This window comes from Hyperolius riggenbachi, chromosome 7, assembly GCF_040937935.1.
Source record: "Hyperolius riggenbachi isolate aHypRig1 chromosome 7, aHypRig1.pri, whole genome shotgun sequence".
Lineage (NCBI taxonomy): Eukaryota > Metazoa > Chordata > Amphibia > Anura > Hyperoliidae > Hyperolius > Hyperolius riggenbachi.
In genome coordinates, this window is record NC_090652.1 from 269,472,377 (window position 1) to 269,489,110 (window position 16,734).

General features: G+C 43.3%; 1 protein-coding gene across 14 annotated transcripts in view; it reads left to right on the top strand.

Annotated features, from left to right (window-relative positions):
- WDSUB1 (WD repeat, sterile alpha motif and U-box domain containing 1) overlaps nt 1-16,734 on the top strand; it is a 157,445-nt gene that overhangs the window by 5,521 nt on the left and 135,190 nt on the right. For all 14 annotated transcript variants that reach the window (XR_011022851.1, XR_011022849.1, XR_011022847.1 and 11 more), the window contains exons 2-3: nt 9,744-10,151; nt 13,848-14,032. Coding sequence is in view for 8 of the 14 variants with exons in the window: in XM_068245719.1 (XP_068101820.1) it covers nt 9,754-10,151; nt 13,848-14,032 (583 nt within the window). In the remaining 6 variants the exon portion in view is untranslated. The remainder of the gene's footprint in view (nt 1-9,743; nt 10,152-13,847; nt 14,033-16,734) is intronic.

Consider the following 16,734-nt stretch of genomic DNA (forward strand, 5'->3'; position numbering starts at 1 on the left):
TCGGCTGAATTTTAATTGCACCCAAATAACAGTCATGTGTGGCAGAGAAACGAGCAGTTAAGATGTCCGTGGAAAAGATTCCTTAGAATATCCCATAAGGAGATACAGGAATGAAGTTTATCAGCACACCAGCTTTTTCAATAGTAGCACACACTTAGCCTCGCAGGGTCTCCCTTTATCAAGGCCGGATGCCACGTGCCTTGATAAAGGGAGGCCCTGCGAAGCTCCCGAAACAATTGCCAGATATATGTGGATTTTGGCACAAGAAGTGTGTGCTACTATTGAAAAAGCTGGTGTGCTGATAAACTTTGTTCCTGGATGTTCTATGTGGTACTGCCTATGTCCTATTATCAAGCACCCGCAACAATGGTGTGCCTGCTCTATCTCTGCATGTTTGGATCATACGGAGAAGAATCTGTCAAGATTTTTATTACCCAATGTAAGTGACCGCAACATAGGAAAAAGTCATTTGTAGCGCATTTTTCAAATGTATATCTTGTATGTATGCATTTTAAATGATACGATTTTTCCTGATCGTAGTCCTTTAAAAATGAGAAATAGGCAAAAGGTGTAGCATGTGTACTGATACAGTTTTCAGGTAAAATATGGTGTATTGTGGCAGAGCAGACATATATAACGTGTAAGATAAATTTAGAGATTATTTTTTTTATTTTTCTTTTAGGCCTCTTTCCCACCAAGACGTTACATTTTAGGGGATCGTTAAGATCGCATAACGTGCCCCTAACGCAACGCATGGTGGTGTTGGAGGTGGACGCCAAAGTGAGCCGCGTTGTGCGGCTGTTGGTGCCCCTTTTTTGTCTCATACCTTGCGGGGACCACGTGATCGGGAACACTCCGCATCATGTGGTCCCGCCAGCCAATCAGCGGCCGCTCCAGGAAGAAAACACAGCAGAAGTGATGGGAAGTCCGGCTCTTTTCAATGAATCGATTCATTGAAAAGAGCCGGACTTCCTATCTCTACTGTTCAGAATCTATTCAGAGCAGCAGGACTGAACCTAGTAATGGGAAGTCCGGCTCTTTTCAATGAATCAATTCTGAACAGTAGAGATAGGAAGTCTGGCTCTTTTCAATGAATCGAGCTGAACTTCCCATCACTACATGGCAGTGCAGTGAATATTAATTAGCCATGTGGCTAACAATAGCGGACTCTCCTCTCCGTCTCAAAATAAAAAACACAATACTGAGCATCACCAAACAGTCTAATGTAGAACGCACAGCATGCTGCACTTTTAAATAACGTGCAGCATTACAATGTAACGCAATGTGGGCACTGTTAACAGCCCATTGATTTTTCATTACTGTGAGTTGGGCTGCGTTACTGGCTGCTCTAACGTGCGCCTGTAACGTCTTACTGTTTATATGTAAAGACAGGTAATGTCCCAAAGTTATATACTCACACAATTAACGTCTCCAGAAATAAATCTTTGGGGTGATAGTTTAGTGCCTATCTGTGTACAGACAAGCAGCTGGTTGTGGTGTTCGGTGAGGAGAGGGGGCAGACTGGAGTACCAGGTTGGGGGAACTACAGATGGTCATCTGAGACAATCACAATGGTTTCAGGCCACGAAAGCATACTGTGTGTAACTTATGTGTGAGCTTCCCCCAATCTAACCACATTTTACCACTTTGTCTATTGCTGTCCCTTCTCTACTTATCTAAAGGCCCGTACTCATTACGCGATTTTTTGAGTGACAAGTGATCCTGCGACATGGGTACAATCGCGCGATCAAGTGAATGACGTTTAGCGATCTACAGCCGTAACGACCATCACGGTGGATCGGACATTTAAGATCCTCGATGACTTCACCCAAAGTACTGCGATCACTTGACTTCCTGTTAACGCCCATCATGTATTATTGCATTTACCTGCCGGCAGGAAGATGGATTGGGGAACGCTCGTTGTCAGAGGACGTCACTGAATCCAGCTTCTGTGTTCAGCTGTTCTCTCTTTCTCTCTCTCTCGTGCGGTGCCCATACATTTAATAGATTACCATTCAATGTGGCACAAATATAGATCCCTCTCTGATCTGATCCATCTGGATGATTGGACTGGCACTTTTGGGCATAGATTTCTAGCAGTTGTGATATAATCTTCTCTGAAAATCGAGGAGTATGTAGCCATTTTGCTCTCTGTCTGTCCTGGGTTCACTTTTTCTTTTAATCTGTATTTCACCTGTTCCCAGGTCAGGGGCCTTTTTTTCTACTAGATCTAGACATAAGCATTGTACTGTTCATTTCTGCAGAGAGTTGTGTGACTGCCATTCTGGCATCTGCCAGGGACTCCTGCATAGTTCTGTGTAAGCTCAAAGAAGCGTCCGGACAAGTTTTAAAACTCTTGAAGTGTGTGTGTGTGTGTTGTCTTTTTTTTAAAAACTGAACTGATCAGTTCAAGGAGACATTTTTTTCAATAGCTTAGCTAAAACCCCCCCACCCCCTTTCAAACCATGGGGGATATAATTTCATAGAAACTTAAAGAGAATCTGTATTGTTAAAATCACACAAAAGTAAACATACCAGTGCGTTAGGGGACATCTCCTATTACCCTCTGTCACAATTTTGCCGCTCCCCGCTGCATTAAAAGTGGTTAAAAACAGTTTTTAAAAGTTTGTTTATAAACAAACAAAATGGCCACCAAAACAGGAAGTAGGTTGATGTACAGTATGTCCACACATAGAAAATACATCCATACACAAGCAGGCTGTATACAGCGCTCCTTTTGAATCTCAAGAGATCATTTGTGTGTTTCTTTCCCCCTGCATCTCTCATGCACTGAAGTTTCAGGCTGCTCTTTTCTTCCTGCAAACAGCTTTGCCCTTGTCTGTAATTCTTCAGTATGTGAAAGCCCAGCCAGCTCAGAGGACGATTTATCCAGCTTGTAAAAGATAAGAGAGAAGAGAGAAGCTGCTCTAATCTAAATAACACACAGGCAGTGTGCATAGAGGGGCCTGGAAGGGGAAGTTCATAGCAGAACCACAACACCGAAGAACTTGGCAGCCTTCCAGACACAGGCTGACAAGTCTCACAAGAGAGAGATACGTTGATTTATTACAGAGACTGTGATAGTACAAAGTGCTGCAGTAAGCCAGAACACATTAGAATAGCTTTTGGAACTTGTAGGATGATAAAAAACATGATGCAATTTTTGTTACGGAGTCTCTTTAATGAAGTTCAGTGATGTCACTCTGGGAATCGTCACCATCTTTAAAGGACAACTGTAGTGAGAGGTATATGGAGGCTTCCATATTTATTTCCTTTTAAACAATGCCAGTTGCCTGGCAGTCCTGCTGATCTATTTGGCTGTAGTAGTGTCTGGGTCACACCAGAAACAAGCATGCAGCTAATCCTGTCAGATCTGACAATGTCAGAAACCCCTGATCTGCTGCATGCTTGTTCAGGGTCTATGGCTAAAAGTATTAGAGGAAGGTGATCAGCAGGTCAGCCTGGTAACTGGTATTGCTTAAAGGGAAATAAAGATGGCAGCCTCCATAGCTCTCTGTCCAGTTGTCCTTTAAGAGGAGGACTGCTGCATCATCGTAGTAGTCTGGCCTCCAACAGTGAGTCTGGGAAGAGGGTGAGAGTGACTTGACCTCTACAGCCAATTACATCTTTCGTAATCTATTGATGGTGGTAGGTGGGGGGTTTGCAAGGCAAATAAGAATGAGCAATGCAAGTCGCAATTATGTCTGAGTTCATGCAGGATTATGCACATTTTTATGCAAATATGTGCAACTTGAAAATGGACCAATCAATTTAAACCTGGGTGGAACTTGATTGATCCGTTTTCAAGTTGCATATATTTACATAAAAATGTGCATAATCCTGCATGAACTTGAAAATATTCGCATCTCATTGACCATCGCTACAAGGCAACATCATATAACATGGTGGGGATGATGGGGCACAGCAGTTTTAGATCATTGGGGTTGGTGGTGCTTAGGGGGGGTTGTTGGATGTGAGGCAGAGTTGGGGAAAAGCCATTAAAGCTGGCATTAGAAGAGAATCCATCGATAGAAGCTCCGTTATCTTGGCCAGTCGGCCCGTTGCACTCCCACAGCTGGTAGCGTTCTGCGCCTCCGCAGTACTGTGTAGGCGCAGAACGCTCCTAGCCGCCCACTGGATGATAACGGAGCTTCTACTGGTTGATCCAGGAGGTGGAGGATGCCGGTGTAGGAGTGATCGGTGTGGAGGGGGCTGGAGGAAGCCCCAGGTATGTATAAAACTTGTATGTCCTGCTGTCTCAGGTATACTTTAAAGCTTGTGGCCCTCAACTTGGGTAGCAGGGAGGGTGTGGTCATGTGGCCGCTAGAAGTTTAGTACCCCTGTATGTGAGGACTGAGGCGTTTAGAGCATTGAAAGGAATATTATTATGTTACCGTAGTTTGAAAATAATGTATTCTTAGAATTGGGCAATAATTACCCCAGACCCAGATGGTTCACTCATGTTCTCCACCCTGAAAGAACTTCAGTAATTCAGGCCCAAAGTGACTCTAATGCTTTCTATGTGACCTTTGCTAATCCCGCATGAATGCATTGTGAAATGCTAAGTGATGAATCCCACAGAAATTAACATTTCTGGATATAAATAACCCAATAATGAATGTATATTCAGGCAAGCCAGCCTCATCTGCATAGACGCTTGGGTATAGTGTCAATACGGTTGTCTCCTTTGTGGAATACAGCAATGTCAAACATCGCTAATGACAGCATTGTCCTTTTACTGCTGGGAAAGCATTACCCGACTTCCCTGTGAATCAAATGTTCCCAAAGCTTCTTTTTTTTTTTCTTTTCTGCTGACATATAAAAATGCACTCTCTGTACACACACCACACAGGGCTGAACTGATGGTGAAAATCTGTATGTAATGTGAAGCTGGATTCCAGTCAGTAACAGAACTTAAAGGAGTACTGTGGGAGGGGGAAGAGTTGAACTTACCTGGGGCTTCTAATGGTCGTTCGCAGACATCCTGTGCCCGCGCAGCCACTCACCGATGCTCCGGTCTCTGCCCCCTGTTCACTTCCGGAATCTCCAACTTTAAAGCTCCCCCTCCCCTTCCCCACAGTAGTCCTTTAAAAAGAAACTTATGCTACGTACACACTTGCGATAACTATCGTTTGCAAGGAACGATAGTTACCAGACGAACGATATTGGAAAGATAGGAATGCAATGATGGGATGCAGCGATCATCATACACATTTTAACGATCGTTCTCGCAGAAAAGAACGATCAGAAGGAAATGTTGCGTACATATTTATATAAAATAAAGAAAAAACCACTGACATGGAGTTACAATAGATACAAATATATGATTGTTAACTTAAAAACAAAGTTTAATTGAAATGAGCAATGTAACAATCTTTACGGCCGCGCTACAAAGGAAGTACTGAAGCTGGGCAGCCAGTGTAGTATAAAAGGATTGAACGTGCAGCCCTAACCACCAGTGATAAATGTCAGAATGTAAATCAGGGTAGGAAAGATTTTACAGGCAAGGTAAACGCTGGCTAGATCATTTATAAAGAAATATTGAAAAAAATAACAGTTCCTCTTTAAAGTATACCTCAACTGAGTGGTATATGGAGACTGCCATATTGCTTTACTTTTAAATAATAAGTTGCCTGGCTGCCCTGCTAATCTCTTGGCTCCAGTAGTGTCTGAATCACTCACATGAAACAAGCATGCAGCTAATCCAGTCAGACTTCTGTCAGAAACAGCTGATCCACATGCTTTTTCAGGGTCTATGGCTAAGAGTATTAGAAACCTGCTCAACGGGACAGCCAGGGAATCTGCAGTGTTTGAAATAAAATATAGCAGCCTCCATATCTCAATTCAGGTGTACTTCAAAGGACACATGAACTGAGGGGGATATGGATGCTGACATACTTACTACATTTTAAACAATGGCCTGGCTGTCCTGCTGATCCTTAGTACTCTAAAGGTGCCCATACACTCGTCAGATTGGCAGCAGATAGATAAGAAATGCATCTGATGATCTATCTGATGCGTTTTTAGAACATTTTTTACCAGGATAGAATTCCAATAGATGTCAGTTTGAAATCTATTGAAATTCGATCTGATGGCATTTTTTTGCCATCAGATTTCCATTAAGGCCAATGCAAACAGATAAGCAATCTCATCAGATCGACCTAAATTTTCCACCCTGCCAGTTCGATGGAAATCCATCGAAATTGATCGAAATCGGCCGTCGATCGGTCGATTGGCCAACCGATTTGCAAACGATCAATCGATCGATCGATCGGGATCGATCGGTCGGCCAGAAAATCGGCTGAGTGTATGGGCCCCTTTAGGCTACATACACACTTGAGATAAAAGTCTTTGGAAAAGGCAAAATCAAAGACTAATTTTATCCCATTCCATGTAGTATGAGAGCCATACCTACACAGTCTGTTCTATGGAGCTGCACTCCCCATCAGACAAATCTTTGCAAGATGCTGCACACACAGTTGCTGTACACATTCAAAAGATCAGTATCTGCAACAAATCCGTTCCTGCAAAAGATCCATTCCTGCAAAATGCATTCATAGTCTATGATATCTGCAGATCATCATACACACCTTGTTTAACAGACATTCATCTGTAGATCAGATCCACCAGGATGGATCTTCAGATCTGCAGATGATTGTCAGATATGCAGATGAATGTCTGTTAAACAAGGTGTATATTTAGATCTGCAGATATCATAGACTTTGAATGCATTTTGCAGGAACGGATCTTTTGCAGATACTGATCTGTTGAATGTGTACAGCATCTTTGTGTGCAGGCATCTTGCAAAGATTTCTGTCTGATGGGGAGTGCAACTCCATAGAATAGACTGTGTAGAGTATGGCTCTCATACTACATGGAAGGGGGTAAAATTGGTCTGTGATCTTGCCTTTTCCAAAGACTTTTATCTCAAGTGTGTATGTAGCATTAGCCATAGACCCTGAACAAGCATGCAAATCACATGTTTCTGACTGAAGTCTGATTTGATCAACCACATGCTTGTTTCAGGTGTGTGATTCAGATACTACTGGAGCCCAAGTGCAGCACTGCCAGGGTACTGGTATAGTTTAACAAGAAATAGCCACTGTATCCCTCAGTTCAGCCATACTTTAAGATCTACACTTAACACCTCTGTTTTCACCAACATTCACTGTCTTTTTTTTTTGCTTATTATGTTAGAAATGTACACATTTTTTCCCCCATGACTCAGCTGGTCCCATCTGATCCCAACTCCAGAGGTCTGATACTAGTAAGGTTTGGGTCACTCAGAAATCCTGTGAGTTCTATCCTATCAGATGTACCTGTCAGGATTAGAGTTCACATACGTTTTCTTGTTACTATATGTCATTATAATGTACTAGGGACCTTGTCTGTCACCACCGCCACCTATCAGTGCGCATGTGCACGCCCGCCCAACCCCCTGGCTGTCCTGCTCCCGTCCGAACAACGGCTGTCCCTGTGAGAGAGACACACACACACACACACACACACACACACACACACACACACACACACACACACACACACACACACACACACACACACACACACACACACACACACACACACACACACACACACACACACACACACACACACACACACACACACACACACACACACACACACACACACACACACACACACACACACACACACACACACACACACACACACACACACACACACACACACACACACACACCCTTTATTTTTTTTCTATATCTATTCTGTATATACAGTGGTGTAAAAAACTATTTGCCCCCTTCCTGATTTCTTATTCTTTTGCATGTTTGTCACACTTAAATGTTTCTGCTCATCAAAAACCGTTAACTATTAGTCAAAGATAACATAATTGAACACAAAATGCAGTTTTAAATGATGGTTTTTATTATTTAGTGAGGAAAAAAAACTCAAAACCTACATGGCCCTGTGTGAAAAAGTGATTGCCCCCCTTGTTAAAAAATAACTTAACTGTGGTTTATCACACCTGAGTTAAATTTCTGTAGTCACCCCCAGGCCTGATTACTGCCACACCTGTTTCAATCAAGAAATCACTTAAATAGGAGCTATCTGACACAGAGAAGAAGACCAAAAGCACCTCAAAAGTTAGACATCATGCCAAGATCCAAAGAAATTCAGGAACAAATGAGAACAAAAGTACTGTAATTCGGAGCAGTGCTTTTCAGCGCTGCTAGCTTTGGGCGCAGCCAGCGCCGCCATAGACTGTAATGGGAATCAGTCTATAGCGGCGCTCAGTGAGGAAGGTCGGCTCCGTCAGAAGACGGAGCCGAAGTTGTTTAAAAAACACAATAATTCGGCCTCCAGCAATCGCTGGAAGCCGAATTATTTCATTCCCCCACTATCCATGTCGGCCTGGAGGGGGAATAGTAATTAAAACGCCCCGGACTTGTGCAGAAGCAGGACCAGCCATTTAACAGCTGGATCCTGCGCCCAAGTCTACCAGCGCCGTATTCAAATGTACGCCTGTAATTGAGATCTATCAGTCTGGTAAAGGTTATAAAGCCATTTCTAAAGCTTTGGGACTCCAGCGAACCACAGTGAGAGCCATTATCCACAAATGGCAAAAACATGGAACAGTGATGAACCTTCCCAGGAGTGGCTGGCTGACCAAAATTACCCCAAGAGCGCAGAGAAAACTCATCCGAGAGGCCACAAAAGACCCCAGGACAACATCTAAAGAACTGCAGGCCTCACTTGCCTCAATTAAGGTCAGTGTTCACGACTCCACCATAAGAAAGAGACTGGGCAAAAACGGCCTGAATGGCAGATATCCAAGGCGCAAACCACTTTTAAGCAAAAGGAACATTAAGGCTCGTCTCAATTTTGCTAAAAAAACATCTCAATGATTGCCAAGACTTGTGAGAAAATACCTTGTGGACCGCCGAGACAAAAGTTGAACTTTTTGGAAGGTGCGTGTCCTGTTAAATCTGTCGTAGAAGTAACACAGCATTTCAGCAAAAGAACATCATACCAACAGTAAAATATGGTGGTGGTAGTGTGATGGTCTGGGGTTGTTTTGCTGCTTCAGGACCTGGAAGGCTTGCTGTGATGGAACCATGAATTCTACTGTCTACCAAAAAATCCTGAAGGAGAATGTCCGGCCATCTGTTCGTCAACTCAAGCTGAAGCGATCTTGGGTGCTGCAGCAGGACAATGACCCAAAAGACACCAGCAAATCCACCTCTGAATGGCTGAAGAAAAACAAAATGAAGACTTTGGAGTGGCCTAGTCAAAGCCCTGACCTGAATCCTATTGAGATGTTGTGGCATGACCTTAAAAAGGCGGTTCATGCTAGTAAACCCTCAAATAAAGCTGAATTACAACAATTCTGCAAAGATGAGTGGGCCAAAATTCCTCCAGAGCACTGTAAAAGACTTGTTGCAAGTTATTGCAAACGCTTGATTGCAGTTATTGCTGCTAAGGGTGGCCCAACCAGTTATTAGGTTCAGGGGGCAATTTCTTTTTCACACGGGGCCATGTAGGTTTTGAGTTTTTTTTCCTCACTAAATAATAAAAACCATCATTTAAAACTGCATTTTGTGTTCAATTATGTTATCTTTAACTAATGGTTAACGTTTTTTGATGAGCAGAAACATTTAAGTGTGACAAACATGCAAAAGAATAAGAAATCAGGAAGGGGGCAATAGTTTTTCACACCACTGTATTATGCTTGTTTAAATAAAATCCTGTTTTTGTTCCAGGTAGATTAAGATGGTGGAGTTGATTCGGACGCTGTCCCATCACATAGATGACGTAAACTGTTGTGCCTTCTCGGACTCTCTGCTGGCCACCTGCTCCTTGGATAAAACTATCAGAGTGTATTCATTATCGGACTATGAAGAGGTGGCCTTTTCCCCCCTCCGTGGACACACCTACGCTGTCCATTGCTGCTGCTTTTCCCCCAATCAGACTGTGCTGGCTTCATGTTCCACAGATGGCAGAACTATTCTGTGGAATGTTTGCAGTGGGCAGATTCTGGCTTCTCTGGAGCAGCCGAGCTGCAGTCCAGTGAGGGTATGCCGCTTCTCCCCCAACTCCATGTACCTAGTGTCTGGTGCTGCTGATGGGACTTTGGTGTTGTGGAATGTACCATTGCTGAAATATCACAGGTAAGGCTTCTATACACTCTCTTCTTACATTGTTTGTGTATCTATGCTTTAAGGACACCTAAAGCGAGAGGGACATGGTGGCTGTAGTCCCTGGTTAACAAATGAGATAGGGACTGAATGAGATAGGGACTGTAGGTTCGTTCTTAACCTGAATCCCTTTTTAAGTTGGAACATTGGGCCATCTCTGTCCCCTGTACCTCATCTGTGACTCCATTGTCCCCCCTCTGTGTCACCTCTGCCCTCTGTACCTGCTTATACAAGTTTACAGGCCATTTTTCTTTGAATTTTTTATAATTGATTTTCTCAAAAAACTACAAGTCCAATTTGAAAACATTTTTTGACTTGTTCCCATGGAGACACAGAATCCATGCCGTTCGTATCGGCGGGTCGTTCCTAAGTCGGGGACTACCTGTACTGTATTTATTCCCTTTTAAATAATGCAAATTGCTTGGCTCTCCTGCAAATCCTGCAACTAATCTACTGGGATTGGCTGATGACATGCAAATAATTCCAGGTAAATGCAATGTTTTCATGCAGCTTGCCTGAGCAGCATGTGGTCCAAGCTGCATGAATTTGCATGTCATTGACTAGCTCTACTTGCCACTGCGGTGAGTGGTAAATGGAATATGTTGGCACTTTATAAATTAATAATAATTGATTCTACATTTTAGCTTCGGATGGATGAAAAGATGTACAAATGAATTTTAATAGTCCTTAATGCTCCGCAACTTACCATACGTACGCACACGTGTGTCAGGTTTAGAACTGACCGCGCATGTAAATCAATGAACGTGTTGTTCTACTGCGTTTTTTTGGCTGGGGGAGAGTACAACCTGCAGCATCCTTTCACACACACACACAGGGATTTCCTAATTAATCATTAGGTATTATGAAAAAATGCGCACATTGTAACGCTGAAAACCGCGCATAGCATGTGAAATGTTGCGTGCGAAAGAAAGTGTAAGTTTTCCTTGCAACATTTTCCAGTAATGTTTTGCTCTTTAATACCTGGTACAAGTAGTAGAATGTAGATATTAGCATGTTCTAAAAGCTCCACCCAAGATACATGCGTACACATCGGGACTCAAACTCTCATGAGATGTGTACTGTTCTATGGATAAGGGGGAAGGGACAACATCAGTGCGGCTTCTGGGATGAGGGGTGTTAAAAGAAATAATTACCACAACGAGACGTTCTCCATATTTGTTAATGAAAGTAGAAATCTTTATTTACTCAGCTGAGGACTTTTTCATGTGCCAGCATACAGAAACCGCAAGCTAACTTACAGCTTCACTTAGCCAGAAAAAGTGAGGACTTCCTCACGCTGCTGATCTTTATACCCCAGTTAATATGCTAACATATTCCTCCCTCCAGGCAGTCTTTTATTCTATGAGTCCAATCAGCAGTATCTGAAGGAGACTTGGACTTCCTCGTTGGGTGGGATCACCTGTGTCCTTCAAGAGACTTCCTGTCAATTTAAGTTTCACTTTAGGCTGGGTTTCATTTTACTGGAAATGAAACGGTAGTCCTGGTACATGAAGTTGCGTTTCGACCTCTAGTCAGTGACCAGCAAGGATAAATCCGCCTCTGGAAATCTGGTTTAAACCGCCTTTTTTAGATTCCTCTCTTGTCCTCTGAAAGGCTGGAATTCCACTGCAGAGGCATAATAAGCTGTGCACAGTAAATAGCTCAAAAAGATACATTTAGTCAGTAATATTGTGATAACTCTTAAGGCAATATTTACAGTCATATTATTAAAGTGTAACTCTAGCACACTGGTCTGATTACATTAATATGGTTCTTATAGCCACGTGGGGAATATAAAGGATATACACACAATTAATTATAAAAACTTCATTCATTCTTTCCACAGGGGTAAGGAGGGAACCATACACTTGCGGTCGCCAGATCTTTATTAGAACTGTGGATTAAAAATAAGGAAACAGCTGAGTACATAGGGAGTTATTAGGTGGAACATTCTAGATTTGTCTCTGGAGATGTCCTGTAACATTGGTCAGCATAGTGGCTAGCAGGAGGGATGGTTAAAGGCATGCAAATAATTCAAGATTATGTAAATTCATGCAGCTTGATAATGGACAATCTCTAGCTAGCAGTTTCACTTTGCAGAACTACAGTATGTTCTATTCTTGTTTGTGTTGGTTTCTTCAGAATGGTCTGCTCTAGTTTTATCCCAGATCTTTCTCCATGAATTGCACAGACCATGTAAAAAAACACTGGTGGAGGCTCCCTTGATGATATGAAACTACTAGATGTTGTATATTTGAGAAGCGTAATTTCTTACCTTCTCAGAAGGACAAACAATTATTTAATGGAAAAAGTAATGTTTATACATGCACGGTAGACAACATGTTTCACAGGCTTTGTCCTGCTTCCTCAGGTCACTACAAGTACTTGTAGAGCTTTTGGTCACGAATGTGAGCGCCCGTAAAAACGTTTTTAGGCGTGTTGTCTAACATGCATGAATAAACAATACTTTTTCCATTAAATAATGGTTTGTCTTTCTGAGAAGGTAAGAAATGATGCTTCTTAAATATACAACATCTAGTGCAGGGTAGGGAATGTATGGCTCGGGGGCCACATGTGGCTCTTTTGATGGCTACATCTGGCTCACATACAAATCAGTAGGGGTTGATTTACTAAGCTACACTGCTCAAGCAGTGCAGCTTAGTGTGGAAGCACAAATACATTTTTCAAAGTAAACACGCTACTGCTGTAGCGTGCACTACTAACTTACTCACGATACCCAAAACGAACGGCTGCTCCAATTTTTCCACTCTGGACACTGTCAGGTCCAGTGACTTTTTAGGTCGAGATTCCTGCACTTTGATTGGCCCAATAGGCTGCCTGTCACTTGGCAGGCAGCCTATTGGGCCAAAGTGTGGGGCTCTCGTCCTACAAAGTGAATCAACCCCCAAGTCAGCTAGCTAATTGTACAAGCTGTTAGTCGGTATTTCTCCTGTCTGGCTCTCAGGGAAATTGCTGATGTTGCTGAAACCCAAGAGAAGCTGAAGATGTGTCTGACACTTCTGACACTTCTGCTGTCTGGCAAAACTGTATACACATCAACGGGGCAACATGGCCCTCTGCTGCGCATGCGCACTGTCCCTGTTTGAAACATATTGTATGGCTCTAACAGAATTACATTTTAAATATGTGGCGTTTATGGCTCTCTCAGCCAAAAAGGTTCCTGACCCCTGATTTAGTAGTATCATCAAGGGCCCTTCCACCAGTGCGCACGTCCGACTCCCTGGCTGACCTGCTGCTGTCCAAACAACGAAGACCTTTAGTCCTCACAACTAATCAAGGAGAGTGACCGACCAGCATCAGCACCAACAGACCTGGCACACCGAGCGAGGATGGTTATGTTCCCGCAGGCTCAGCCGTTGGTTGCAAGTTTTGCAAACCACCCATGTGAGTATAATAGTTATAAACATGTGCTTACATCACTTTGTCTAACAATACTGCACCATTGGGCTCCTGGTCTCTCTCACTCACAGAGACTTGGAGGTTACGGGTAATCATCAAGGATCCAAACTCTTTCTACAGACAGTGTCAGCACTTTGTACATTCAGACTAATAACCGCAGAGATTTCCTTTTCCCCTAGTTATTACACTTGAGGCCTTCTGTGTTAATTGGAGCAATAAGTGATCATGTGGCTGTTTTCATCTCTCCAGGTCGGGTCTAGTGAAAGATGGCTCCTTGGTGGCCTGTGCCTTCTCCCCTGGAGGAAATGTTTTTGTCACAGGCTCCTCGAGTGGTGATGTAACAGCCTGGGATGAGAACATGCGATGCCTGTACAATGAGAAGGCACATGATCTGGGCGTCACCTGCTGTGACTTCTCCTCACAGCCAGTAACTGGTAAGTGCATAGTATGCTTAGAGATTACATCATGTGTAACAGAAGTATTTCATTTATCTTATCTGCTTCCTTACTAATCAGAAAAGGTTGCATGCTGTACCTGATACCTTTTATTTGTACAAACAGAATTTGTTATGGAATTACTATCCCTGTTTCTGGCTTCAACAGCTTTATTAAAGGTTTTTGTCTTTAAACGGTACAGACACAAACAACTTATAGTACAAAATATAGCATAAAGAGAACATTAATACTGGAATATGTTGGCATTTTTAAATCAATAAGGATACTGGTAAAATGTACATGGCAACCTCTACTGCAGTGTCCCCATAACTTGAAGACCTCTGGTACATATGCCTTTTTTAATTGACTTAAGGACCCAGAGGACCGTGCCAACTGTCTGGGTCATTGAGCAGAATGCGGACAAATATTGGGCCCATAACCAAGAACACATAACTAGTCTGAACCCGTCACCCAGTGGTAGACAGGCGTGAGGGACATAAGTTACTAATTGGAGTGGAACCACTTCACGGTTATAGAAAAGAGAGGGGAGGAAAAAGGAGGGGTATCTGAGAAGCAGAAGACCTGCAAGAAAGAAGGGGAGGAAGGGAGACATCCCTTCAGACTGGTCAAGAAGGATTCATGTATTGAATGTTCCAGCTGCATCTTGGGGTCCCACATCTTTAGGAACTCGTCGTGGATGTCGTTGAGGATACTAGTTAGCTCTTTGTTTATAAAAGAGTTCATCCTATTCTTGACTTATTTTATAAAGCACCAACATTTTACGCAGCACTGACTTCAGCAAAGTCCACTGATGGTTTTTTTTCAGTTGTCATGGTGGCTGCTTGGAATATTAAATTTGATTTATTAGTTATTAGTGATTCAATTTTCTCATGGAAGAGGGCTTGGCAAGGAGCTTTGGGGATTGTAGACCTAAATAGAGAAGCCAGAAGACTGTAAACTCTACCCCAGAATCGAGTCAGGGCAGGTCCACCAGGTATGGTTCTCAACATTCACTAAAGCAGTAGGAGCTAGCTACAGGACTATCCCTCTTTCAATGTGGACACACAGGAAGTTACAGCTCGGTGTCTGCATATAGCACATTACGGCAGGTTATTCAGCTGAAAATAAACAGAGGATGATTTAACATATTCCTCTATATTCCTCTATGTGGGAGGCATTGAACCAATTCTGCTTAAAGGGAACCTTAACTGTAAGAAAAAAAAAGTTTTACTTACCTGGGGCATCTACCAGCCCCCTGCAGCCATCCAGTGCCCTCGCAGTCACTCATGGCTCCTCTGGTCCCCCACTGCCAGCTAGTTTCGTTTTTGCCGACTGGGAGTCGGCCGGCCGCCATACGTACGTTTTTATGCATCCCTGCTTGCGTGTAAAAATGTAATTGTTGATGTCTTCAATATCTTCCTGCACCAGCAGGGATGCGTAAAAACGTACGCATGGCGGCCGGCCGACTTCCAGTCGGCAAAAACGAAACTAGCTGGCAGCGCGGGACCAGAGGAGCCATGAGTGACTGCGAGGGCACAGGATGGCTGCAGGGGGCTGGTAGATGCCCCAGGTAAGTAAAACTCCCTTACCTTCACTTTTGCACAAACCCTACCTTTAACTGTTCTTATCATCTGTTAACCTTGAGGCTCATACACACGTCCAACATAATGCACAACCAACCGTACAGCATGACCAACCACATGACAAGTTGTTTACACAGCAAGTACGTACACACACCAACCAACTAAACAACCGACTCGCCAAAATACACGCAAGCTAAACGACAAGCTGCACAACATCTCTGCATTCAAAAACCACTTACAAGATAGTTGTGCAGGTTGCTCTGCCGGATGGATCTGGCAAATTGCCTTTTATCAGTTGGTCGTCTTGTTTGCCAGCCATACACATGCCCAGCTGTCTTCCAACAGACCAAGTTTAGATGATGGTTGGGTAGATTGTTTGGACGTGTGTACAAGCCTTTAGATCATGCATGTCAAACTCCGGCCCGCAGGCCAAACCTGGCCCTCAGAGCCATTAAATTTGGCCCTCAAGTGGTTTCCCCCCTTTGCATTATGTTTGGACCACTCTACACCACCAGGAAAGCTATATTGGAGGTGAAGCTCTAGTACACCAGGGAAGCCATATGGGGGAAAGAGGGGGAAATAACACTAGGGGTCTGTACGGGGTGTGTGTGTGTGTGTGTGGGGGGAATTGGGGGTTACCTGGGAACTTTATAAAGGAGGAAGGTGGCCAGTAGACCTTTAGCTTGGCCTGCGACTAGGTCCCAGTGTTCGATTTGAGCCCACTTTGTATTTGAATAAACATACATATATCCAGGCACATCGCCTCTGGTTAGGACATTAAATAAATTATTAGGGAAAGGGAGGTGCTGAAGGGGGTGTGGCTGGAAAACAGCAAAAATCTATTACCCCTTCGCACACTCACATGCAAATGTTCAAACAATTGCATTTACAGATTCACTCATCCAGGCACAACTGTTATCCCTACAGCTAAATTAAAAGCCAGGGTTTTAGTTCACAGAAGAATGCATTCTTATGCTTAATCACCTATACTGCGCAGAAGTACCCAGGTAAACATAGGTGTCCTAACTCTGGCCCTGTAACATGCATAGTGCAGACATGCAAACACATTCATTGCATCAAACCTATCAATGGATTAGGAGCACACATCCTAACTTCCTC